Source organism: Crinia signifera, chromosome 7 (assembly GCF_055691185.1).
Source record: "Crinia signifera chromosome 7, ASM5569118v1, whole genome shotgun sequence".
In the NCBI taxonomy this organism is placed as follows: Eukaryota; Metazoa; Chordata; class Amphibia; order Anura; family Myobatrachidae; genus Crinia; species Crinia signifera.
The window spans coordinates 128,277,805-128,305,498 of NC_139223.1; the positions used below are offsets into that span (position 1 = coordinate 128,277,805).

The 27,694-nt window shown below is 45.3% G+C and overlaps 1 protein-coding gene across 2 annotated transcripts; it reads left to right on the plus strand.

Moving 5' to 3' along the window:
• Nucleotides 1-27,694, plus strand: DNPEP (aspartyl aminopeptidase). Of its 2 annotated transcripts, none has more exons than XM_083153762.1 (15): nucleotides 1-145; nucleotides 4,412-4,502; nucleotides 6,769-6,857; nucleotides 6,937-7,050; nucleotides 7,174-7,299; nucleotides 8,621-8,745; nucleotides 9,081-9,174; nucleotides 9,630-9,737; nucleotides 17,339-17,416; nucleotides 18,854-18,937; nucleotides 21,164-21,324; nucleotides 24,908-24,947; nucleotides 25,044-25,145; nucleotides 25,378-25,545; nucleotides 27,521-27,694. In XM_083153762.1, exons 1-15 carry the CDS (start codon nucleotides 68-70, stop codon nucleotides 27,569-27,571), a joined length of 1,509 nt encoding a protein of 502 aa, XP_083009888.1. In that variant the 5' UTR covers nucleotides 1-67; the 3' UTR covers nucleotides 27,572-27,694. The 2 variants fall into 2 exon arrangements, with proteins under 2 accessions (XP_083009888.1, XP_083009889.1); XM_083153763.1 differs by lacking the exon at nucleotides 1-145 and adding an exon at nucleotides 2,836-2,991.

The following is a 27,694-nucleotide window of genomic DNA, read 5'->3' on the forward strand; positions in this document are numbered from 1 at the left end:
GTGACACGCACATACCCAAAGCACACACACACTGCACAGCCTGTGAGAAAGTCAGCACAGAGTGAAGATGTCAGCTGCGGGGAACCTCAAAATGCTTCGTCTGGGCAAGAGAGCATGGGAGGAAGGGGGCTACACGGATTTACAGGTAAAGGTACCTCTCTAATTGACCTTCAACTTTCATTGCAATATCATGTGCAGCCATCGGCTCTAATAACTTATAAACCGCAATAGGTATTCCTGTCCTTGTGTTATATATTGTAAGGTGGAACTTACATATCTGGCCATATTTCAGCGCAGTCATTTGACCCTGTTAATCTGTTTTGCTAGGGACAACATCACATCCAGCTGTAGTAGCTAAAGGATGATAACATCTAATGGTCTTATTTAAGTCTTTCAACAATAAAGTTTAATAATAGTAGATTTTATTCACAGCATGGAAAGTTCTACTCTCGGTTGTAGTTGTACTATTGGGCTGTAACCACATTAATTGCTTAGTGTCATAGAGCTCACGGAATGTAACACATTTTTAATTGCATTACAGGATTGTGTAGGGGAGAATGAATAAGACAAAGATGCCCGCTAGCGCTACTATTTTAGGCACGGCACAGGGATATGTGGATGGAAGTATTGCTACTGTAGCTAGGCTGAGGCTCAGTGTCCAGGCGGCATGTCACTCTCTGCAATATCTAGGTCAGCGTGAAGCAGAATAAGGAATGAATATGGCAGGCGCGAGGTGTTATGTAAGTTGGGGTGCACGGAGCTGAAGGACGAGGATATTAAATTATGTACACCAACCATTTTCCAACGCTGGGAGGGGTTGCCGCAGTGACATCTGATAGGTCAACCAAGCGCAGGCAGAAGATTCCAGAGCTTATTGCGGCAAAATCAGGGGTGGGGTATGTTTGACTGGCATGAAGCAGGACGGGTAAGTGGGCACTAGGACGCCATTTCTTTTACTGTTCACTGCAGAATTTCACCATTGATGTTCTAACAATAACAAAGGAAATACTTCAATCTGGGTGACACGGTGACATACAATAGAACAGGATCATTTACCTTAAGTAATATTTGCACATATTATTTGTGTCCATGCCATTTGCAGGCATGCTTCTCTGCCCAGTAAGCACATGAAACCTGCTAACAAAAGGCAACGATGTTAACGTGTCACATAAATGTAAGGAAACCCATTATATAACAGCAAAGTGTGACAGAACATGGTAAAACTCAGAGGTGTGCATATGCAATAAGCAGAAATGTTTAATTTATATCGTATTTCTATTATAAAATATTGACCCTATTCAAATATTTGATGTAATAAACCAAATATTGCTATTAAATTTAGAGAAACCAGTTACAGTGATACAATGCTGCATTTCCCTGAACGAGTCATCCCAATATCCATGAATTTATACACTTGATGTTGATTCTGCATGCAATATAATGAACATGACAATCAGCCACAGGCTGCTTATGCAAATACATGTTGTATTTTTTTTTTTATTGGAAGTTCATATTTGAGAATTGGTTTGGATATCTGTTTGAGTTCAAACCAAGCCAGACCAACCTACTGTAATAAGCTGATACCCCTTTCAGACAGAAAAGTCTGAAAATCCCAGCAAATACACAGCATTTCAAATGCCGGGTCATTTTGCAGAGGGCAGCCTGACCCCCCTTCACACGGAAGAACAAATTACCGTGTTGAAAATTTCTACCCGGTACTTTGCTGAATAACATGGGTATTTCTTCTGTGTGAAAGGGTCAACCCAGGTCATAAATCCCGTGTCCTCGACCCTGGTCAATTCCAGGGTAGGAGGCACAGGATTTACGACCCGGGTGTGCCCTTTCACACAGAAAAAGGACCCGTGTTATTCACAAAATGACCGGGTAGGACTGCTTCACCCGGTAATTTCGTTTTCTGTCTGAAAGGGGTATAATATAGGTGTAGTGCTATTTGAACAAACCATATTTTTTGCTTCCCAACTCCAGTCCTCAGGTTCCCCTAAATGTATGAGGTTACCTCAGAAACACAGTGAAGTAAATTAAGCACCACTTGCAGTGCCACACGCAAGGGAGGTATCTATCTGTGTCCCGTGATTTGTGGGTGTCATTTTAGCCTGTCCCCTGCCATTTACCCACAAATCATGACATTGCCTATACCCATACTTTTCTACTCTCCCTCAATGCCTAGGAAGCTCACGCAAATCAGGTGGCACTCCCGGCCTCCCAGAAAAGTGGACATGCATCCTACATCGTGGCCCACCCCCATCCCATGCCTCACATACCTCTGCTGACCCCTGCTAAGAAGGTGGGCCGATGACGCAATTTGAGCTAAATCGCTTCAACGTAGAATGTAGCCACGCCCATATTGCAATGCCTTTAATAAGTGTCCCACCCAATACTGAACAGATCTGGTTGCTCCTACCCAGACGGAGCAGTCAAAAAGTATGATTATACCATAGGCTGAATAGATAGATAGATAGATAGATAGATAGATAGATAGATAGATAGATAGATAGATAGATAGATAGATATTTTCAAGTGTGCTAACAAGTAATGAATACACATATGCACCAACTAGGAGTTCTGGAAAACATGCACTGAATAAATATATTTGCACAATAGGAGTTATACATGTATTAGCATACATTGTGCATAATACAGCACATGCGAATAGTGTTCTATTTCAGCCAAGTAGGAGTGTTCTATTCCTCACATACCTGAGCTCCACCTGATCCTGAGACTACTTTTCCTTTCAGTTTGATTGAGTAATGCAATATGTAATGTATCCTCCAGTCCCCCAGATGTCTCTCACACAGAGCTATGTCAGCAAGCTTGTGCTGGATGGGGATAGAGTAATAGTGTTTCGTATAGGAACTAGGACGTAGGAAGTGAGTGTTTGCAATGAGCGCGTTACAGATATCCTGAGGCTCAGCTCACAGCAGCCCGGCAGTGTCAGGCGCTGTATCACAGACATATCCTTCCGCTATGCAGGTGAGTGCGAGTGGTGCCCAGCAGCAGTTAGCAACTTAGCACAGAAGCCATATATAAAGTCAGATCGTACATGAGGTACACAATCACATGCTGCACGGGACACGCTCGCATTGTCGATAGTGGCAACTGTAATTGTTACTAGCATATAGCAATGCAGAATATTGCATTACTTGTTATGCTTCAGTAGGTGACCGTGCTCATAATCTGCATGTTTCAGTGGTACATAAATAAAAGTCATGCTTTGCATTATTTTTAAATGTCCCGAGATCGCTGTTATTAAACAAGTACTGTATTTTGATAATATACACTGATTGGGCACAATTTCAAACTGAAATAACCCCTCTCCTCTTGCATGTTATGTTCATTTGCATGTTTGAATGAGTTGCATTATGGATGAAGCCTGATTTTAGATAATTGTGACATACTCTCGTTAGGTCTAAATTCAAGTGGGCTAAGAGGCCTTGGGCGAGAATCACCAAACTAAAAATGGAGTAAAAAAAAAAAACACTTTTTTTTTTTTTTACCGCATTTTCATATGCAGCAGAGCCCCCGCCGGGGCTTCGCTGCTGGGGTTTTCACCAGTTCTAGATGGCGTAACCCCATAGAAGCCTATGGGCTTCCCTTCACGTCTCCCCCGCGTGCCTCCCGCCGATCCACGCCGCACCCCCCTCACCTGTGTCCAGGCATCCTCCTGCTGTGCTGCCCGGACCAGTGACCTCCTCCTCCCTGCACAGTTTCCGGGGGTGCAGGGAGGAGGAAACGGAGCACCCTCAAAGCGGGCAAGTGTTCAGGGAGGGAGGGGGGACCCGCAGCACATCGCCAGATTGCTCACCAAACGCATGTGCCACGTGATGCACAGACATACTGGTTGAATCTCGAATCTCAAGATATGTGCTGCACATAATATCACAATGCGATGTGCCAGTTTATATACTGTACCCCCAGAGAGCCTAGCCCTCATTCCATTACCCAATTTCAGGTCGCAATGGGCATGTGATGTATCGCACAATTGAATGCAAAAAAAAAAGAGCACTTGAAATTTAATTTATCACACAGGAAGCTTCAACAGAAATCGTATTGCACACCATCACACAAGTGTATGGGTACCATTACATGCGGCATGTATGATCTTTGGCTCCAATCCAATGTGCACGGGGCCGCACATCAGATAGAATGTTACACACATGCTGTTTGGCCCGATTTCACCCAATTTCTCATCCCACTCCGCTGGAATAGGGTGAAATCGGGCCCACATTGCAGTGCATGGTGGCCTTAATTACCCAGCCCTAACAGGTAATGCAGTCTCCACCCGGCTATGATGTAGTTGCAATGTTGTGAGTTATTATGCTGAACTTGTGCCAGCTCCCAGTACAGTAGCTGGGGGTGTGGTGTATGTCTAACAGTGTAACTTCTCTTGCAGGTTGCAGCCATGAAGGGAACACGAGAAGCAGCTCAGGCTGCTGCCAAGGAGTTTCTGAAGTTCCTGAATCGTGGCGTCTCTCCGTACCATGGTAAATATCTCCATCACTTTTATGTGCTGCAATTCTCCTGCTCTAAATAAGTACTGTATATTGGTTGTACAGCTTTTTTCTAAATATGTGTATTGATTGACAGTCCCAGTGATATTGCATGGTCACTTGGTGAGATTGGAATCTGACAGGTGTATGCCTGTAACTGCCGAGCTTCTGTTATTATGTTTCACATACCTATACATTCTAATTTATAAAGCAGAGTGAAAAGATGGTAAGTGCTAATGGTGCGCATGTGCGGTGAGATGTGCGCTAGGTGCAATTTGAGCAATATACAATGTGTGCTGAGCGATTTGGACTGGACACACTGTGCCATTTGACATGACATTTGAACTACACCCGATTTTTCTGACACTTCAATAGTAATGCATGCAATTTACTGTAGTTCAAAAATACTTGCATGCACATACTACTTTGTCTTGCGATGTTGACTACGCGGTAGCACGCATTGCAAAGGTAAATAAACACGGTGTGATTTGAACTAGACGTGATACAATTTTAACTACTGTATAAAGATCAAATTGCATGCAATAATCACACCACATGTGTGTTTTCCTTAGGATCCCTTTGTATATGTTACACCTATCTCCTCTATCAGATGTTTTCTGCATCTCAGACTGTTCTTTGGCCTCAGTCACACATATAATGAACTTTGTAGCATATTAATTGCTGATTAGGAGGAACTTGGTTGCTTGAACTTCTGCATTCCTTTCTGTTAGTCTTTAACAGTTGGAATTAACAAAATAAATGCTTCAGTTAGCAGTATGCTAACTGCTTATGTCAGATGTCCAACACAGTGCACTCAGCTGATGGTATGATACATCGCGCTGCCGCACATAGGTCCTTATTCTGGTCCATTATCTACCCTGCAGGTTTGCGCAGGGGAGTGATGGTGTGCGACTGCGCATGTTCATAAACAGTTGCGCATGTGCAGCCGCTTGGTGCGAGCTGCCACGGCGAATTGATTATTTGCCGGCCTCTCGCACACAGTCGAGGGGCATAGGACTGTGGTGAACGGTGGCGCCCATGAGAAAGCCCAGCATTTCATATCAGCAGACGTCAGCTGCCTGTCCGCTTTCTGCACAGGGCACCCGCAGACCTAAGACACCACAGAGGTGTCTGATGTCTACGGGTGCTGTAGAAATCATTTGATGGTCAGCAACCATCAAATGAATTCCTCCCCGCACGCAGGATGTGAATAGAATGTTTAAAAAAAACATCCATTCGCATGCCTGCGGGGATCGTGGCATGCAAGGGGGTGCGGGCAGCAAAATTGGCAGCCTTGCGAGACAACCAGAATAAGGTCCATACTGCATAACGCTGTGGATTTGCTGTACGCTCGTTCCATTAAGCATACAGCATGCTCATCGGGACGCTAGAGGGAACAACCCACTGGAGCATGCGATCGGCATAAACACTATGGGATGATTCTGATTAGCTTGGTAAGCTGCGAAGAGTGCAGCTTACCGGGCATTTGTCTTGTCGCCCTGCCGAATATCCACGCGCGCTGTTTCCCATCGCAACCATGTGAGTAACAAAGACACATCCCCTCGCATGCCGCCGCCGCAGCAGGAGAAATCATTCGCCAGCGTACCCATGAGAACGCCTAGCGGTTTCATGGGGATGCCCATGTTTTCCAGGTCTCCTCACAGCATGGGTCTTCAACCTGTGGCCCTCCAGATGTTGTGAAACTACATGTTCCAACATGCATTGCCACATTTTTTCCTATAAGAGCATGCCAAAACCCCTCAGGGCATGCTTGGATATGTAGTTCCACAACATCTGGAGGGCCACAGGTTGAAGACCTGTGCCTTACAGAATCACAAATTAAGTAATCAACTCCATGTGTGTATCGTTTAAAATGTGTCAATTAGTAATGCATACACCTGTGCTCCATCTAATGTGCCAAATGTAATCAGTCCTTGCAAATACCTTTTGCAGTAAATGTTTCTGAAGTATCTATTATCTGGCGTACGTTGAACGATCAGGATGTTCCTTCTTAATAATTTGATGCAGTTGTGGTGAGTTGTTTTATTTCAGAGTCCCATGGGTCCTCAAACTGCGGCCCTCCAGATGTTATGAAACTACAAATCCCAGCATGCCTTGCCACAGTTTTGCTATAAGGGAGTGTTAAAACTGTGGCAAGGCATGCTGGGATTTGTAGTTTCACAACATCTGGAGGGCCACAGTTTGAGGACCCATGTTTCAGACGGTTAACTATATATCTGTGTTTTATTTGTCCCCATAGTGGTGGAGGAGTGTAAGAGCCGACTCCTACAAGCAGGATTCCAGGAGTTGAAGGAATCCGAGCACTGGGACATCAAACCTAACCACAAGGTATAAATACTGCACTCAGTACTGGTAACAGGCCGCGCCATTTATTGACACTCACTTACTGAATCTGATCTCTTTGTAGTACTTTGTGACCCGGAATTACTCAACCTTGGTGGCGTTCGCTGTAGGAGGCCATTACCATCAAGGCAATGGATTTACAATTATTGGAGCCCATACTGACAGCCCATGTCTGAGGGTAAGAGATTGTAATCTTGTTTAGTCAGAATTAGGATTTTCTGCCTTTTTTTTTTTTTTTTTCCAAAAGTTATTTTGTGTACTTGTCACCATTCTATATGCTTTCCATGTCATGTTGCTGCAGGTAAAACGCAGGTCTCGCCGTGGTCAGGCTGGCTACCTGCAGGTTGGGGTTGAGTGCTACGGTGGAGGAATCTGGAGCACCTGGTTTGACCGTGACCTGACGGTGGCTGGCAGGGTGATCGTTAAGGTAATGAAACATGGATACATTTATTAGCCAGTCCTGTACCATTCAGATCCAATTTAGCTCCTCTGCTATATTGTTTCTTATGTAGTGCACAGTTCTAATGATGCTCTTATTCTCATATATTAGTTATATCTAGAATATATAAAGCAAAAGAAATTGGCTTGGTGAGTAAAGCCCCATACAAATTACACGCTGGGGGGGCGCGTTGAATATAGTTAACCATATCGACCGAGTGTAGACAATATTGCCCATACACAGTGAATTTTATAGGCCGCTGATATCATTCAGAGACGTCACCATGGTCCACTAAATATGCAGGTCGTTTGGCTATATTGCCAAGTTGACCTGCATGTTTGGAATAACTCCATCATCATTAATGATGCGCAGGAGCGCGCATCGTTAACGATATTGAGTGCACACACGACGATATTGCTCCTTTCTGAGCAATATTGTTCACAATATCGCCTAGTGTGTATGGGGCTTTGGATCCCTGAGTGTGACCCACTAACTGTCATCAGAAATAAGACCCAGCTGTAGTGAGTCTGAGATGCCCCACACAATGCAGCTCAAAATTGATATTCAGTAACAATCAAACATTAATGATGATCATGCAGTCTGCCAATGCACTAGGTACCAGTGACATATCTGAGAACTGAAGTGACTGGCACATTGTGTTATTATGTTGCTGCTTCCTTTGTGGTTTAGTGATTGTTAGCCTGCATTCACTTGGATGTTGGTTCAGCTCATTGATGACTGTTCCTGGTAGAAATCACTGAGTGTACATGACGGGATGCAAAACTTATTATATATATTGTTAATGATATTAGTGGCTGATAGAATACACTTGTCCCACCAGATGCTACATTAATGGGGGTATCCTTTTATCCCCATCATTCATTTTTCATCTAAAAATTCGTCGTTTTTTTTCTTTTACAAGTTTAGCCTGGTCCGTAAGTATTGGACTATCGTATTAAAGCCCTTTCCCCTGACTGAAATTCCTGTTTGTGGCTCTGTCACATGGGATCTGGGATCATTTCCTGCCCATGTATTATTGTGGCCCTTAAGGTCAAGCTTCGGATGCCTGTGGCATCATATAAGTGCCAGTATTGGGGGAAGCACATGCTGGCATCAGGGCTAAGAGGATATATTCTGGGAATATATTAGCAGTAAATACCCCCCCCCCCCCCCTCTCCTTTCTGTTTAATGGCACTGTATGTTATTTGACTCCTGCGTAATATGTTATTGCTATATACATCTATATACATAAAAGATAAAATTGAACAATATAACTAATATTCCCTTGCCTGCTGGTTCTACCTTTCAGGATGGGCACCGTTTGCAGCAGCGCCTGGTGTATGTGGAGCGCCCAATACTACGAATTCCCCACCTGGCGATCCATCTGCAGAGGAATGTGAACGAGAGCTTTGGGCCCAATTCGGAGCAGCACCTGTGAGTGTGTGTGGAATATGTGAAGTTGGTGCCACTGGTCTTGCTTCTCTCCTGTAATATAGGTTTTTAGTGTTCATTCTAGCACCCTGAATCTTTCAAAACCCTTGCAGTTCCTCTTCCCTGCCTGTGATGTCACTCTCTGCTGTGCTGCTTCTAGCAGAGGTCTGGTCTGCATATCAGTGCTGAAATATAGACCACACTGCAGTAGAAGCAACACAACAGAGAGTGACACCCCAGGTAGGGAAGAGGAACTGCAAGGGTTTTGCATTATGCAGGGGGATGGAATGAACACCAGGTTTATGTTCTCTCTCCCCTCGCTCTACTTATTATTACAGCCTTCCTATTCTTGCTTCTTCAATACAAGAAGGTTTGGAAAAGGAGTCCATGGATTCAGGATCATCTTGTCATTCTACAGGGGGGCAGAACCAGGTGAGGCTGTCTGGCAGGGATTCAGATGATAGGTCAATGGTAGAGATAGGCACAAAGTTGACACGGCAATGGTCGACACATGAAAAGGTTGACATGAGTTTTTCACGATTTTTTTTCTTTTCGTTTTTATAAACTTTGTCATACTTTACTATCTACGTGGTAGTGTTCCTTATAGGAACTAGGGCGGGGGGGGGGTTCGGACCGGGCCCGCCGACGTCACTATTTTGGGCGTGCCCGGGCCGCCGACGTCACAAAAGGGGCGTGCCCGCGCCGTGACGAAAAGGGGCGTCCCCGGCCGGTGGCGTCACGCAAAGGGGTGGGCCCGGCCGGCGGCGTCATGCAAAGGGGGCGTGCCCGGCGACCCGGAAGGCTGTACACTGTTGGGGTAGCCATAGAGTTTTATTGCCACCATATGCAATCTACACAGACGTGATTACTGTACCTTCTCCCACCAGACTGAGAAACATCACCCCCTGCTGGTCACCTTACTCTGCGACAGACTTGGTGTCAAACCTGAGCAAATACTGGAGATGGAGCTCTGCCTGACCGACACCCAGCCAGCGGTATGTCACCTACCACTAACACTTTACACAATATCCAACTCTATTACAATGACACACAATCTGACCTGTTACAGTCACACACATATACATCAGACCATGTACTATGACACCCTAAAATTAGTGTTACATTATCTTGCACCATGTACAGCATTGACCTTGTGTTGCAATGTAATATGTACACATGTCAAGCCTTGTACAGCATTAACACTCAGTCTAAAGTTAGTGTTACAGGGTCAGAAAGGGGGGGGGGGGGGGGCGCTAATTAACAGGAAATGCAACAGTAAAATAAAGAAAGTATATTTATGTCAGTCCAAGCTGACATAGAGTTCCAGTATTGTCCTTCTGAATGGAGTAATTGTAAGCGGAAAGTTCCTTGTTTACCTCCTGGCTTGTAGAGAGGTAACGTTCCTCCCCAAATAAAATGGCCAAACAGGTGGAGTTGCCGTTTACATATATTCCATTCAGAAGAGCAATACTACTATTTAAACTTGGACTTTATGGGTCAGTATGCCAAAGGGCCATGCACACCAATGATTATTGTTTTTAAATGTATTGAAGTTTTTTTTATTTTTTATTGTTGATTCATATATTATTAAATGTACTATCTCTAATTTACTGTTGCACATCCTGTTAATTAGCACAGTTATTCCCCCACTTTTCTGTTTGTGTATATTTGATGTGGGAGGGACATCCCATAATAGTATAATTGTTGCTTGATGAACCAGCTCACATCTGGGTTTTCCTGGGTGGTGACATAGAGGCGGCTCAAGACCTGCGGGGAGATGGTCCAATTTCTAGCCATGTTACTGGAGTGTCGCTGATGATGGTTCATACAAATGCAGAGAATCGTTCACATAGGAGCCGCTATGCAGATGGAGTAGCTGAACAGGCGAAGGCAGCTGCAAGTTGTGATGATGCGTCTAAATATCCCCTAATTTGTATTTGAAAATGCTGACAGTCCGTTCTTGCACATGCATGCGCACACATGTAAACCAGGAAGATTTAAGCAGGACAGGAAAAAGCACACCCCTGATATTAATTCATAAAATACTAATGGGGTTTTTGACCTATATGTGACATATACATACTAACTTATCTTGTGCGATTGACTCCTATACATAAGCTTCTCTTCCTAAACCAGGGAAGAACTTCTAGCTGTATAGACATAGAAGCAATACTGTAATAAGATGCCAAACACAGATGCAATGTCCGACTCAGAATTATTCTCTTTATTCTCTGTACACACGGCTGTGTCCACGTTATACGTGCCTACCTGACCCCCTCCATGAGGGAGACAATGCTCTGTTCCTGGACTTCCCTGGTAATGTATGATTGCCATCACCTGTGGTGAAACACCTTTCTTATCAATTCCCTAGCTCCCCACAGGTGATGGCAATCATACATTACCAGGGAAGTCCAGGAACAGAGCATTGTCTCCCTCATGGAGAGGGTCAGGTAGGCAAGTATGGTCCGCATACATCTAGCATCATTGTGTGTTAAACAGCCCTTCTAGGCATAGCGTGGTGTGATACGGTAATGCTAGGGTTTTTTCCATTTGACTTTTTTAGTTACATTTTGCCAGGCCATGTGAATAGGATGCACAAGCAGCTTATGTTGATTAACATATGTTGCTTGCTTCTATTCACTGTGTGACTGTGGTTGTATCTGCATACGAAAGTCTACGTTAACTTACAGTGTTTTCCATTAATATACTGTCATGTAGCATTTTGTATGCAGATACAGCTGCAGTTGTTTGTGTGTCCTATATGCATCGCTTTGCAACTAAGACAAATTTTAATGGAATAAAATCTTACAAAAAAAAACTCCAAGTGCTACTGGGTCACACGGCGCTTATGTGTTATGTGCAACACGCGTTGTGCACAGTGGCTAGATGCAGGGATTCCAATCCTGGGGCATTTTTTCAATACCGGGATTCGGGATTGAAAAATGCTCAATCCCGGGATTGGCCTCCCTAATAAAAAAAAAAAATAGAAAAAGACCCACCCCCCAAATATCAATATAAATGCCCTCTTACTCCGCCCCGCCTGCCCACCCACCCGCCCGCCGCTCTTTCCCCATCCCCCTGCCCTGCACTGTCACTTACAAAAGTAGTGGTGACAGGCAGGAGCGATGTCCATCCATCCAGCGGCCTGGAGGGCAGGCGGTAGCAGCACAGCAGGCATGTGGCTGAGCGACAGTGTGCTTGTGCTGCAGTGCACTGACAGGCATGGCGGCAGACGGGCTGCACAGTGTGGCGTGATGTCAGGGGTCACGCTGCGCAGCCTGGGCGCCATCATGCCTGTCATCACAGAGCGCACAGTGACAGCGGACCAATCGGCCACCGGGGGTCCTGGCTCAGTACGTAGCAGACAGCCGGACAGCATCTGAGCCATTCTAAAGTGATCAGCGCTGCCCGGCTTTGAAAAAAAAAAAGTACATTTTGCACTAGGATACTAATCCCAAAATCCCAGGATTGAAAGCTTCAATTACGGGATTCAAATCCCGACGATTTTAGGCCCAAATCCCGGGATTGGCCTCCCTAGCTAGATGTATGTGGACACACCTGTAATCCCAGTAATGTGCACAGACTCTGGGTGACCTTTAAAAGGATGCAAATCTTGGCGTTAATTAGTCAACAAAATGGCGTTATCACATTTTTTGCTGAAATCGCCAATTTAATAGGGTGCGCTAAATCCCGTAATTTGCACTTTTTGTGCAATAACTCGCACTATCTCAGTTGCCGGTAAAAATTTGCATTTTTATCGCATCCAGATGTTTTCGCATAGAAAAGTATACAAATCGCTTATTTAATGGCATGCGCAAACGGAGATCGCACTTTTGAGGTGTCTAAAAATCACACTTTTTTCAGACCAGGTTCTGATGGGTGAATTGGCCCAGATGCAACTTTGTGCAGAAATGGTTAATTTACTCAAAGGTGTCCTCATTTTTACTCATAAACTCCCCTACATACCCCAACATCATTACGGACACATGTGAGGGTTTCAGAGATGGAGATTGTGCAGAGTGGTTTGGAGTTGGCTCTTTGTGATTTTGACCTTTGACCTGGGCAGGAGGAGGGAGGAAGCTGCGCGCCAGATCCAGGTACCCCGACTACTGCCTGCTTCACGTAGGTATCGTGCTAGGCTGTACCTGGACTCCCTCTCTGATCAACAGGTTGTGGGTATGCTTCGGCTGAACCGCATTAACCTGTTGGACTTATATGAGCAGGTGAGAGATGATTTTGACCCTTACAGGGTGCCTCTGCTGCCTCTCCCCCTGGCTCCTCTGGTGCTGCTGCTGCCTGTCAGTGGGCCACTGCTCCCTCTGCCACCACCACTTACTGCCACTCTACCTCTTACAAACATACCTCCTCTCCATACTCCTTACTCCCTTTTAAAGGTTAAATGGTGCCTGTGCCCCTTTATATAGGGGGTGTGATGCATAATGTAGGGGACTTAGGTGGGCCAATCAGGGGCGAACGCAGGATTTTCAGAAGGGGGTTTCCAGAGAGGGGCGGAGCAAAGCACGGAGATGGACACTAGTGTAGACCCCTGGGAATAGCAATGTAATGGTGCCTCTACCGATCCTCCAGCGGTAGGGGTGGGGGAAGCTTTGATGTCCCGCGGGTGGTAGGGGGTGTTATATCAACCGCTCAGCATGTAGGGCCTGGATCAGTAATTTCCACTAATTACCCCTTTACTGCACAGATGGTGGGAGAAGGGGGCATTGGGCTGAATGAAGGGGCCCTGATACATAACTTCCAGGGTGGTAGAGGATGTTTAATACGCAGAGGAGGGGTGTATAGTGGAATGGTGTTATTATTCATAATTTTCTGGTGGGAGGACAGCTTGCTTGACTGCAGATATCTACAGTTTAGATTTCTTAAAATGGGATTAAAAACGAGAGAATCCCACCTACCAAATGGTATTGGGGACTAGGGGATCAGAGTTCAGGAGGCAGAGCAATCTGCCAACGAGTATATAAAACTACATACCAGGTGTGTGGAGCTGGAGCAGTAACCAGCTGCTGGAAGGCTGATACAGTATCTCTGGTTCTGGGCAAAGTAGAGACAAGCTACTAGTGTCCATCAAAGGGGAAGAGTCCCAGCTTTTGGAATAAACCCTCAGAAAAACTGTAAGTCAGACAAAACCTGAAATATCTGACTGGGAAGAGAAATTATTAGGCTTGGATGGGGACCACTGCTTTGAAGTCAGATATCTCCGGTTCCACTGGGCCGATTTTTAAAATTCTTGTACCCATGGAAAGAGGGGACCCTCAGCTTTCAGTCTAGGGTCCTTAGATTCCTGGGGGGTTCTGGGTACTCAGAAACCCCCCCTGCGTGCGCTACTGTCAATAGGTTAGGAAGTTATTTGGCATGCAGAGGCAGTGTTGTAATTTGCACTCCGGTTGGCCCTAAACTCGCACATGACAGCCGGGAAAAATCGCACTTATTGTCAGCTGCATCGGCTGCACCCTACTCCCACTCCACATTTCATGAGCGATTGCAGCAAGCTCCACCCCCTTAGACCCTGCAGCTTCCCATATTGCTGCTGCGAGAGGCTTCAGGAATCGGAGTAAGGATGATCATGATCCTATTGTACACAGCCTCAGGTGCCCAGCACAATCATAACATTTCACATGAAGACATTCAGCTAAGGAGCCGCACCACTTCAGACAAGCCACAGCTGCGAGACCATCCACGGAGAAGATGGTATACTGTATTTCTTGGGGGGAGGGAAAGGGTTGCTGTTCCATGTGATTATTGAATGTGGGATAGAGTTTAAAAAAGGCTGGGGGGGGGGGGTTTCTGTGGAAAGAAAGGATGGGGGAGGGGTGCTGTCATAAGACCTTTGCCACACATTCTATCCTGTCACCCACTACCAGGGCATCCGAGATGGGGGGTGGGTACTAAGTACCCGGGCCCAGGCTTGCTAGAGGGGCCTGGCGGGGGCCCTGGTCTGACCCCCTCCCCCTCCATCCCTACAGGGCGGCAGCAGCACACACGTACAGCATGTGGTGTGCTAACAGCCGGCTCAGCATGAGCGCCCCACTGAGAGCGTGAGAGCTCATGCTGAGCCTGCTGTCAGCACAGCACATGCTGTAGATATGCGCTAATGCTGCTGAAGGGGTGGGGGGATAATAACATTCCCTCCTTGACTTTAGATGTTTTTTTCACTCTACCTGTAATAATTTTGGGGGTGTGGCCTAATTGCAGGATGGGTCCACGCCTCTCGTGATTAGGCCGTGTCCCCAATTTTACCGGGGCCCGGCATACCTCTCGGCTGCCCTGCCCACTACACCTGCTTGGCAGACACTGGGAGGGATACTCCTTGTGTGACATCCCTTCTGTGTTCTGTACCAAATGTTGTCACTCCCCCTCTGTGTTCTGTCCCAAGTGCCACCCCTCTGTGTGACACCCCCCCCCCCCTTTGTGTTTTGTCCCACATATTGTCACCCCCCTGTGTGAGCCCTGCTGTGTTCTTTCACTGTGTGACACCCCCTCTGTGTTTTGTTCCAAATGTTGTCACTCCCATCTGTGTTTTATCCCAGCCATTGTCACACCTCCCTCTCTGTCTTCTATTATGTGTGACACCCCCTCTGTGTTCTGTCCCAAATGTTGTCACACCCTTCTGGGTCACTACGGGTTGTGTAATGTGACTATGGGTCACTATGCGCTGTGTAATGTGACTATGGGTCACTACGGGCTGTGTAATGGGACTATGGGTCACTACGCGCTGTGTAGTGTGACTGTGGGCCACTATGCGCTGTGTAATGTGACTGTGGGCCACTACGCGCTGTGTAATGGTACTGTGGGCCACTACGCGATGTGTAATGGTACTGTGGGCCACAACGCGCTGTGTAATGGTACTGTGGGCCACAACGCGCTGTGTAATGGTACTGTGGGCCACAACGCGCTGTGTAATGTGACTGTGGGCCACTACGCGCTGTGTAATGTGACTGTGGGCCACTACGCGCTGTGTAATGTGACTGTGGGCCACTACGCGCTGTGTAATGTGACTGTGGGCCACTACGCGCTGTGTAATGTGACTGTGGGCTGTGTTTTGTTCCAAATGTTGTCACTCCCATCTGTGTTATATCCCAGCCATTGTCACACCTCCCTCTCTGTCTTCTATTATGTGTGACACCCCCTCTGTGTTCTGTCCCAAATGTTGTCACACCCTTCTGGGTCACTACGGGTTGTGTAATGTGACTATGGGTCACTATGCGCTGTGTAATGTGACTATGGGTCACTACGGGTTGTGTAATGTGACTATGGGTCACTACGGGTTGTGTAATGTGACTATGGGTCACTACGGGCTGTGTAATGGGACTATGGGTCACTACGCGCTGTGTAGTGTGACTGTGGGCCACTATGCGCTGTGTAATGTGACTGTGGGCCACTATGCGCTGTGTAATGGTACTGTGGGCCACTACGTGCTGTGTAATGGTACTGTGGGCCACTACGCGCTGTGTAATGTGACTGGGCCACTACGCGCTATGTAATGTGACTGTGGGCCACTACGCGCTGTGTAATGTGACCGTGGGCCACTACGCGCTGTGTAATTTGACTGTGGGTCACTATGTGCTGTGTAATGTGACTATGGGTCACTACGCGCTGTGTAATTTGACTGTGGGTCACTATGTGCTGTGTAATGTGACTATGGGTCAATATGCGCTGTGTAGTGTGACCGTGGGCCACTACGCGCTGTGTAATGTGACCGTGGGCCACTACGCGCTGTGTAATGTGACCGTGGGCCACTACGCGCTGTGTAATGTGACCGTGGGCCACTACGCGCTGTGTAATGTGACCGTGGGCCACTACGCGCTGTGTAATGTGACTGTGGGCCACTACGCGCTGTGTAATGTGACTGTGGGCCACTACGCGCTGTGTAATTTGACTGTGGGTCACTACGCGCTGTGTAATTTGACTGTGGGTCACTATGTGATGTGTAGTGTGAATATGGGTCACTACATGATGTGTTGAATGACTATGGGGCACTAAGTGCTGTGTAATGTGAATATGGGCCACTACGTGCTGTTTGAGGACACCTATCGCACATGCGTAAATCACCAGAAAATGGCCACAGCAGACATTTTCCCAGTGATCTTTACTGTGCTGCTGGGCAGACAGAGATGGGAGTAGAATGAAATGGGTGCAGGGTGTACAGTGTGTGGGGCCCCCTGGACCCAGGGGCCTGTATGCATCACAAACCTTGCACCTATTATAGATAAGCCAGTGGATGGTGGGTATTGCTGGCTGCTGTTGGCATCTGTGCTGCTGGGTTATGTGTGCTTTGCTGGGTGATGGATGATGGGTCAGAGGTGAAACTAACTAGGGGGCGCCTGCCAAAATTTTGCCTAGGGCATCAAATTGGCTAGGGCCGGTTCTGCTACTGTAAGTCACAATCATACTCTCATAGTAAGTCCTACTACACTGATGCACATCCTGCTTTTACACCCCTAAAGATACATCCATTGCCTAAACTTACACATTGTTCTGCAGATGCTGAGTCAAGTCATACACTGTGCTACACATGACACTGACATATCCCGCTCAGTGTGACAAACACACCTGTGCTAAATGCCCTTTTCTCTATCAGACTTTAGGAGGTGCCTATGAGGAGTTTATCTTTGGACCACGCCTGGATAATTTGCACAGCTGTTATTGCGCCCTCCAGGTGGGTATCTGTTACATATCATATCTTTAGATCCAGATGCTAGGAGCAGGTTTATGTGACTGTAGGTTATGTGATCTCTCTTGGGATTGCTAGAAGGTGAAGTTATGGGATGGATGATGGCAGATAGATGATACAAATCTCTGTTCTATTCATCTATCATCCCCCCCCACAAGGGATGACATACAGTTTATCTGCATTCAGATAGGGTTTTAGGGCACTGGGAAAGAAGTTATTCTAAAAATAGCAGCCGTGTGTGTGTATGCATTATATTATAATTATATGGAATGCCTGGCGTAAACTCTGTGGTGTTCGAAATTGTCCTGTTCATAAACAGAAACCATAGTGGAAAATAACAAACTGTGGCCCTCTGAGATTTAGTAAATAGTGTATTCACTAGTCTCCGTGTATCGCGGTTTGTCATTTTCCAGTAGTGCATGCATGTATATTCATCTGTACATCTATCCATCCATTTGTGATTTATTTTTTTTAAATCTAGTTTAAGGTGTGCTGGGTCTAAACCCCCAAGGTGAGGTTATTGTTTAATTATATTAGAACTGCACCTCTGGTTTATGTGAGACGACTCCTGTAAATTCCTTATGTTGACTTAAATATATATACTCTGTGTGTGTATATGTGACAGATTGTATATCTTCTAATATACTGTATATGTATACTCTCTTCTTGTGACAAAACAATGATGAACACTCCAGAGCTGTTATTTCCGGTTGTACTGTGTAGAATTGATATATAGCATGTGGTACTCTACAATGCAAATAATACACTTTAAATTGACCTTGAACCAGTTTATTGCAATGAACACATTAGAACCTGTAGCTATAGCTACACAGCACTGAAAATACAAATACAATGTTTTGCTCTCTGGGAGATGACTGGGCTTATAGTGTGTACACACGGTGCAATATGGCTTCCGATGTTGCCGATATAGTGAACATCGGAAGCTATATCGCATGCAGATTGCATGGTGATTGTATGCTTGCGAGCCCGATGCGCGCTCCCGTGTGAGTGAAAGTCGGCGGTCACATAGAGAGGGCAGCCAAGACTATATAGTGCAGATCTGCATTATATAGTCAAAATTGTGCCACTGCATGTATGCCGTGCTATGCGAGTCCCGATACGATCTGATCTTATCGGGACTCGCATAGCACGGCATATTTACCGTGTGTACACACCATTAGTGTGGCTTATTACAAATGTACCATAGTTATTTGTTTATGTATGAGCTATTCTATCTTGCTAAAACATGGGTGCTACCGTTACTGGGGGATGCAACAATCAAAATGTTTTAGCATGTTCTGCCTTTGTGGAGTGATTGGCCTTAATTGTTTATCAGGGAATGTGTCTCTTCAGATCATTGATGCTCCTTAGCTGGCCTTTCTGCCTATGTCCCTGACCATATCTTTGTTCCTCTCACTGTAGGCACTTCTTGGTTCCTGTGACTCTCCAAACTCTCTCACCAATGACCCCAACGTCAGGATGATCACTCTGTATGACAACGAGGAGGTGAGAAATGCTGGGGGGAAAGGGGGAGGCCACGACAAGTGATCCAACGTGACACAAGACACATGACTCTGCAATATACACCGCACAGGAACAGGTGCAGAGGGGGTGATCGTACAGCCAGGAGCAGCTGCAGTGACTCTGAGCACAGGGTAGTATGTGACCTCCAATTACAGTCACCATCTATAAATGATCTAAGTGTACGGTAATACAATGCGTAACCCTGTGCACTATTGACAAAAACCTTTTAGAAAAGGTCACACCGCTCTGGAAAAGCCTTAAATCATATTTGCTATTCTGTGCTTCTGGAAAGTCGAAATGCCCTTCTAGGTATTGATTTATTGCTGCAAAACACCCGATCACAATGTGACCATGTTCATGCAGATACCGTCATTGCCTAATTAGTGTTTACATCTGATCACCATTTGATTGATCAGATACGATTGTTTTGACATCTCACTTACTAATTCAGGCTAATTTGGCTTTAAAGTGCCAGACTTGCTGACCACATCACTGTTGTGTGTGTACTCCCGCACATCCCATCTGATCATTTCCGGGAGAATTGTCATGAAGCTTTTTAGTGTAGAGCCTGCACAGAAATGTCCAAATATCCCAGTTTAATGGCTGATGCTGCTTTCAGACCACAAAACTGGCTTTGACCCTGTATTTGAAAACGTTTCCAAAAACGGGTCTGCCAGGTAAAACCCCTTTCACACCGCATCTCTTAAACGGTGTGAAAGGGGTCCCCCCGTGCAGCCGGTACCTCTGTAATTGCGGATCCCGGCAGTGCAGTATGGTCGGAAGCACTCATGAAAAAAAGTGTTTTTCAGAAAATGGCTGCCCGTTGGAAAACCTGTTTAAAAAAACTGTCTTTCGTATGGGGGCAGACACTTTTCTTATAAGAAAAGTGACTTTCGGAAAATGGCTGCCCCCATACGAAAGACAGTTTTTGAAACAGGTTTTCCAACGGGCAGCCATTTTCTGAAAAACACTTTTTTTCATGGGTGCTTACGACCATACTGCACTGCCGAGATCCGCAATTACGGAGGTACCGGCTGCACAGGGAGGGGGGGGGGGGGGTGTTAACACATTGTGGGTGGGTGGGGGGAGTCGACCCACGCGCGGGGGGGGGGGGGGGGCCTCTCCAGTGCTGTGAATATTTAATGAGTGCTCATTAAATATTCACTGTGCTGAATTTAGGACCCAGCTCATTGGCTGGGTTCTAAATACCGTTTCAGACCTGATTTTGATGGCAAAATACCGGGTCTTAAACGGGTAGGACCATTTTAACCGTTTTACAAAATCGGCTTTTGTAAAACGGTGAAGTGGTCCTGCAACTTTCAGACCGCACAGATTACCATTTTAAAACGGTTAAAAATCTGCAAAATACCGTTTTTTAAGTGCGGTCTGAAAGGGGCATAAGTGTATAATCCGTTTACTGAGCATAAAAAGCTACTTGTAGACGCATAAAAGCATATAGGGCGGTATTCAATTCCACCGGTGAGGGGGTTTCTGCGGAGGCGGTGCCCTATTCAATGTACCAGGGGAATCCTCGCCATCAGAGGACACAAATTCCCCCGAATGGCGAGGTTGCTGCATTCAGCTGTGAGTCTCGCCATTTTGACGGCCGCACTCACCGTTTCCACCTCACTGGAAAAACCCGTGAGCTGTGATGGCGAGCTATCGGCACTGCTCTCCAAACAGCATTGAATATACACCATAGAATTTGATGGCAGATGAGAACCACTTGGCCCATGTAGCCTGTTCTAAGCACACACACACACACAAACAAACAAACACACAGACACACTAGGGTTCATGTTTGTTGGGAGGCAATTAACCTACAGTATATTTTTAGGAGTGTGGGAGGACACCAGAGTACCTGGAGGAAATGCACACAAGCATAGGGAGCATATACAATCTCCACACAGTTAGGGCCATGGTGGTAATGCTAATCATTACACTATCCATACTGCCCTTTGCAAGAGTTAGTAAGTAAAGCAGGATATTCTCTGGGTGCACCTGTAACCTGTATTAGAGAGAACTTTAAAGGATTATATAAGTAAGCTATTGTGTTAAGGGCGGTATAAGCATTGCTTTACAATGCTATGAACTTCTAATGCCTAAATACAGTATAACATACAAAAAGACAGTTCAGCATATGCGCCATACTCCTTTTTTCTTTTTTCTACAGCAATTTATAGTAATGTGATATGTTTATCTTGTTAGGTGGGATCGGATAGCGCTCACGGAGCGGGGTCACTTCTGACCGAGCTGATCCTGCGACGTATTTCTAGCAGTCCCCAGAACCTCACCTCCTTCGAGGAATCTGTGCCCAAATCTTTCATGATTAGTGCAGACATGGCTCATGCTGTGCACCCTAACTACATGTAAGTGACGCAATGTGTGGCGGGTGTACCATGTATCGTTTCTCATACTGTACTATCCAATTGGGCATGGAGTGAGAATATAATAGTATGACGAGAGTAGCGGTATACATATACGGTGTCTATGTCGACATAGACACCAAAAAAAACACGAAAACCTCATGTCCACCTTTTTCCATTAATCTTTTTCATGTGTCGACGTAGTTCTGTTGATCCTATGACCCATACCCTTTGGGCCAGATGTATCAAGCTTCAAAAGTGAAGGTGCGTACACACGTACAGATTTTCTGTCTGATCTATCTGGTGGGAACAAAAACCTGGAAATGTACAGTATGGGAGCATATGACAATCAAAAATTTCCACCCAAATGCAGAAAAACAGAAAAAATGTATGCTTTGATAAATTTGTTATATCAGAATGATTTAAACAATTTGTCTGACTGATCACTGTCTGTTTTCAAGCCTTTGGGAACAATTTTTTGATTGTCAGTTGCTCCCAAACATTTCCAGGTTTTTGTTCTCACCAGATAGATCAGACAGCAAAATCTGTACGTGTGTACGCACCTTGAAAAAATAGAGAGTGATAAACAGCCAGCCAATCAGCTCCCACCTGCCATGTCACAGGCTGGATTTGAAAAATAACAGGCAGGAGCTGATTGGCTGGCTGTTTATCACTCTCCATTTTATCACTTTTTGACGCTTGATACATCTGTCCCCCAATGAGAAAACATCCAAACAATTTACTAGGAAAGCCCAATGCTTCTGAGCTGTTAAATAGCATTCTCAGGCTTCAGTGATGTCACCATTTCCATGTGACATTGTGGCTGTTGGTTGGTTCCCCTGTGCACTGACAAACAGGGCAGAAAAAAAGTTTATAAATTGACCTGACGGCAACAGATCTGCCTGGAGAAAGGAGCGGGGTTTATGACCATTTATTCCTCCTGAAGACACCAACACCACAGAAAAAGTTCATTGAAAAACTGTAAGACATTGTACGTTGTGGTCATGTGTAGTTATGGTAAGATGCAAGACACATGCCACCAGCCTCATTCATGTCATGGTACATATGCATTGGCGTATTTATCACAGCATGGGGTGCTTGGCTGCGAATAGTCATAGCCCATAGAGCTTAAACTCGTCCTAGTCTGCACTCTAAAGCATACAGATGTAGCCACACTCCGTGGGAAAGCGGAGCGTGGCTATATCTGTAAGCGTGGTGAGCGGACGCATTTCTGAGTCCCCTCGCGGGGTTCGCTGTGGTCACCTCACTTTATAAAATTAACTCCACGCCAACGTGGATACTGGGGGTATGAAGTGGATACTGTGGGTATGAAGCATTGTGTATTATCACATCTCACCAGAACAAGTTACGTAGTTTACGTAGCCAACATAGTGGTGTATTGGTATTCTCAATACACCACTACGCAAACTACGTAATGGGCGCCGTGATAATACACAAGTACCCAGGTGTGCCCCTTTATAGTGTTGCTATAGGAGGTAGCGTAGAGTGTGGCCTCCTACAGCATCCACATCTCCAATCAAAACCGTGGAAGCTACCTGCCACTGCAGCCGGCCACCGACCCTCTGCCAGCTCTACATGCTCTATAAGTGCACTACCATGCACTACATTGTGTCTTTTAGCCTGCGGTGTGGGAAGAATGCATGCAATGATGTAAGGGGCACACTTGTATACAGTACATTTGTATACATTGGGAAATTCAGAAGCCTAATATATATAAATCAAGTTCTCATTATATAGAACACTAAATATCAACTGTAGACCCAATGAGCAGTATTTAAAGTCTATAGGTCTGACTCAGAGTGGACATAGGGACAGTTGCGATAGATGTTGCAGCACCTCTGCTAAATTATGCAAATGCAGCAGGTGGCATCTTGTGTAAATATATGCCTCCTGCTGACTTGTGTAATCCGTAGCGGCATCCAAAAACGCAGCAATGGATCGCTTGCGAGATAATTGGCCATATGTGTATCCCCTTAAGAGGTATACACACGGGGCACTAGCTGGGAGAATTTTGACAATGGGATTTTGCTTAGTCAAAATCGTGATGTCGTTGCCGGAGACAAGCCGGCAGCCATCCCCCAACAGCAGCACACGTGTAATAGACACTGCAGCGCCTAGTCAAAATATTCTTGCCTGCAGTGGCCGGGCGATAGCGACGCTGCGGGGCCGTGCATCACTATCGCATGCTGTGTACAATGTTGGCAATGTAGTGATGGATTCCTCCAGATCAGCAGCTGTTGTCCGGTTTCTTTGCACAGTAGGCGAGTATGCTCCAGAAATTGATTGCATAATGAAGGTGGTGTATGTAGAACAGTGTCTACACACACTTTCAGCTGTGGAGGATCTCATTTGTCAGAATCGTCGGACCACCACACGTGAAATTGCTGCTGCACTGTCAATAAGCAAGGGAACTGTACATCACTTAATTCACAACAAGCTCGACCCATCTGTTTCAGTATGCGGTGCACGGAAGTATTTAATTGCCATAGCAATTTCACGTGTGGTAATCCGACGATTCTGACCAATGAGATCCTCTACAACCGAAATCGTGGCAGGGTTGGTGACAACATGCGCCTGCCCAGGCCGTGGCAAGTCCTTGATGCTTTTGCGTTCCACCTCATAACACTGACACCACCAGAATATGGTGCATCATGCGACACTGCTCTCCGTACATCGCCTGAAGAACCACAAGTCCCAGCTTCCGGGGCATTAATGGCCATGCTGGGACTCTACATTCCACAGCAGAACCAATAGCCAAATAAAAAGACCCACACTGCAGAATAGTATATCTTTATTACACACATACCCCCATACATAGTGATACGTACCTACAGTATCTTGACCCGAAGCATCTGTCCCCTTCTCCAGTAGAATCCTATTTTGGGTATCTGTAGAAGGAAATTATACTTGCCAGCTCCTATGGCGTGGATCGCATCCTCTTCATTCCAATGTAGCCTCCCCATACTTGGCAAAATAAAAAAAACGAGCACCGTTACCATCACAAACATCTGGTGAGAAGTGCTGAATAAAGTGCTCTATTGGCCAACTAGCGGGCAATCAGGAGCCAAATTTTGGAAACTCTGCTCCTGATAGGCTGCTAGGTGGCCAATAGCGGCGAATGTAAACAACTACATTCAGCGCTACTCACAGTTCATGATGGTACTCATTTTTTGCCAAGTATGGTGATGCTACATTGGAATGAAGAGGACGCGATCCACGCCATCTGACTGATCCGTGCAGGCTACTGACTCGTATTTGTATTTGGCGGACGTATATACGGCTGCAAAATATCAATATGAATACTGCTGCCTATGTCATCGGGTAAATATGAATCCATAAATACGTCGAAATAGTAAATCTGCTCTATTTACGAATTGTATTTTCCCTAAAATACGGCCCATGCCAGTCGTATTAAAGTTTCCCCATTGTCTGCAAAATTTTTAGGGCCCCCTTATGCTTACAACTGTAATGAATAGTGCATTGTATATGTGGGACATTACAACACATGATGCACTTGACAGGTTTCCTGTGTATACGGTGTTTAGTTCTGGCATTTCTTTTACAGGGATAAACATGAAGAGAACCACAGGCCTCTTTTCCACAAGGTGAGTCTATATTAGCTGCTTTTCTCTATAGCATTAGTTCTGTGTACCACACACTGAATAAGCAGTGTACCAATAACATTCGCTCCTCTTTATCAGGGACCGGTCATCAAGGTAAACAGCAACCAGCGTTATGCCTCAACCGCTGTGACTGAGGCCGTGGTGAGGGAGATAGCTGGACGTGTGGGGGTCCCACTGCAGGTACTACTGTGTTTAATGTGTTACAAACTTCTTACAATCTTGGCATATATACGTAAGTGGCTGGATGTAACTGGTGTACAGTGTTTTAGCTATGGTCGTTTTCTGGTATCCCCTTGACTATGTGTCAGTACTAATTGGCACACTACAATTCCTTGTTGTTAGCTTGAGTCTATATCACCATAATAGTTGAACCACATTTTGCAGTCACTAATAAATATCTCTTTCATGCCAGGAATTCATGGTGCGTAATGATGTGCCATGTGGCACAACCATTGGGCCAATTCTGTCTAGCAAACTGGGCCTGCGGGTGCTGGACTTGGGTTCCCCACAGCTGGCGATGCACTCAGTGAGAGAGATGTGCTGCACATCCGGTGTCCTACAAGCATGCAATCTCTTCCAGGTAATGTTCCACTTGTGTTTTGTATGTAGATAACTTAGCCACTAGAGGGCACTCTAGAACCTGTGATTAAGGCATTTTGCAGATTTAAAAAAAAATATTTATTTTTGCATTCATTCTATAGGAAATAATTCTAAATACATGTTTTGCCAGAGTGTGCTGGGCATAACTACAACCAAGAAAAGGATAAAGACCAATCTCTAGATTTCTGAAAGCGTTAAACTCAGTCATAGGTTGAATTAATATTGTTAGAAACACAATGTATGCTGAGTGTGCGGTATGCATTCTTCTAGTGTATGTGGATATACATCTCGATGACATGTATTTTGCCGTTTAAGATGTAATATCTAATTATAAAAATACACTTCTGATCATCAGCACATGCTAAGGTGTGTAGTGTCCTATGTCTGTGTAATGTGCATAGAATTGCACTCTGATCATGTCCAATGATCAGTTCCTCTTTGAGGGTTTTGGGTCAAGGGGGCAGATGTATTAAGCCTGGAGAAGGGATAAACTGGAGATAAGGTAAAAGGAGATAAAGCAACAGCCAATCAACTCCCAACTGTCATTTTCAAACACCATTCATTGGCTGGTGCTTTATCTCCTTTTACCTTATCTCCAGTTAATCTCTTCTCCAGGCCTAATACATATGCCCCTATGTTCTAAGCCTTGGAGAGGGAAAAAAGTGGATGGTGATAAAGTTTCAGCCAATCATCTCCTACTGTAAAGGTGGCCATACACACGCAGATTTATCTGCAGCTCTGTCTGGTTGGAACAAAAACATGGTCATGGATGAGAGCAAATGACAGTTGACCATTTGCTTGGAAATGCTGGAAAACTGACAAACTGTCACTCATCCATAACCATGTTTTTATTCCAACCAGCCAGATCTGAAGATAAATCTTACTAGTGTATGGGCACCTTTACTGTAATTTCTCAAACACTTCCTAGACTCTAGACCATAGAGCATAGTTAGGAGCTGATAGGATAGTACATTATCTCCATTCACTTTATCTTTCTCCACGACTTAGTGCATATGTCACACAAACCCCCCCAGTGTATGTTTATTATGTTTATACATTGTATTAGAATTATCAAATAAGCTATGTTTTATCTAGGCAGTCATCGTGTTTATGTATATTTATATAATTGTGTATTGAAGCATCATGTCACATGTGTGATTCAATTGGGTCATGTGTACGGGCTTCTAATTGTGTGTCTGCTCTCCTCTTATTGGCTGCTGCCATGGCAACTTACACTGGCCTTGAAGTCAATGGGTGGTTGCCATGGCAGCAGCAGACATCAGTAGGTTAGTCTAGTGGTTGCTATGGCAAAACCAGGACATGTCTAATGAGCAATAGCATGCATTAGCCTATGAGATGATATAATGGTAACTATGGATACTTGAGCCCACCCCTTTATCTATCTCTTGGGTATCCGCTTCTCTGGTGTTTGTCGCTCTCTCTCTCTCAGCTTTTCCCAACATGCAAGTGCAGCTTTCCTCTCTCTTTCCAAGCAAATGAGTTCACATTATTAGTGTACACCAGGCTAAGGCTACTTCAGGCTGCAGGGCAGCAATAAGTCCTAGCATGCCTGGATGGACATGCTGGAATTTGTAGTTTCAGAACAGGTGCAGAGCAACAACTTGTTTTCCTGAGACTCACTTTACTGTATGTTCCTTTTTTCATTTACCAATGTTATGTGCATCCTACAATGGCTGTAGTGGTTTGTACAGCTGTAGCTGCCTTTTTTTCCAGTCATCCCAATGACCTTATCGCAGATTATAGCTATGCAAACCAATCTCATGAAAATAATGTTCTTATAAACGGCAATGATGACGTTACCGCAACATTCATTATGAGTACACATCTTTGCATAGTTCACTGATCTGCTCAGCGGATTCTTCGCTTGTGTTATTCTGTTTCTGCTTTCAGAGTTATGATTTCTGCTTCTCATTCCATTGCTTGTTCTTTTGCAGGCGTTCTTTGAACAGTATCCGGCTGTGAACAGCACTCTGTTGGTGGATTAAGCAATTTGTCATCTACCCTGTTTATTCCAACTGCCAAGGTCCCCTGTATTTCATGTGGTGGGTGTGGTGTTTGTGCAGACTGCCCCTATCTGTGAAATAAATACACTTTCTGTATATTCAGAA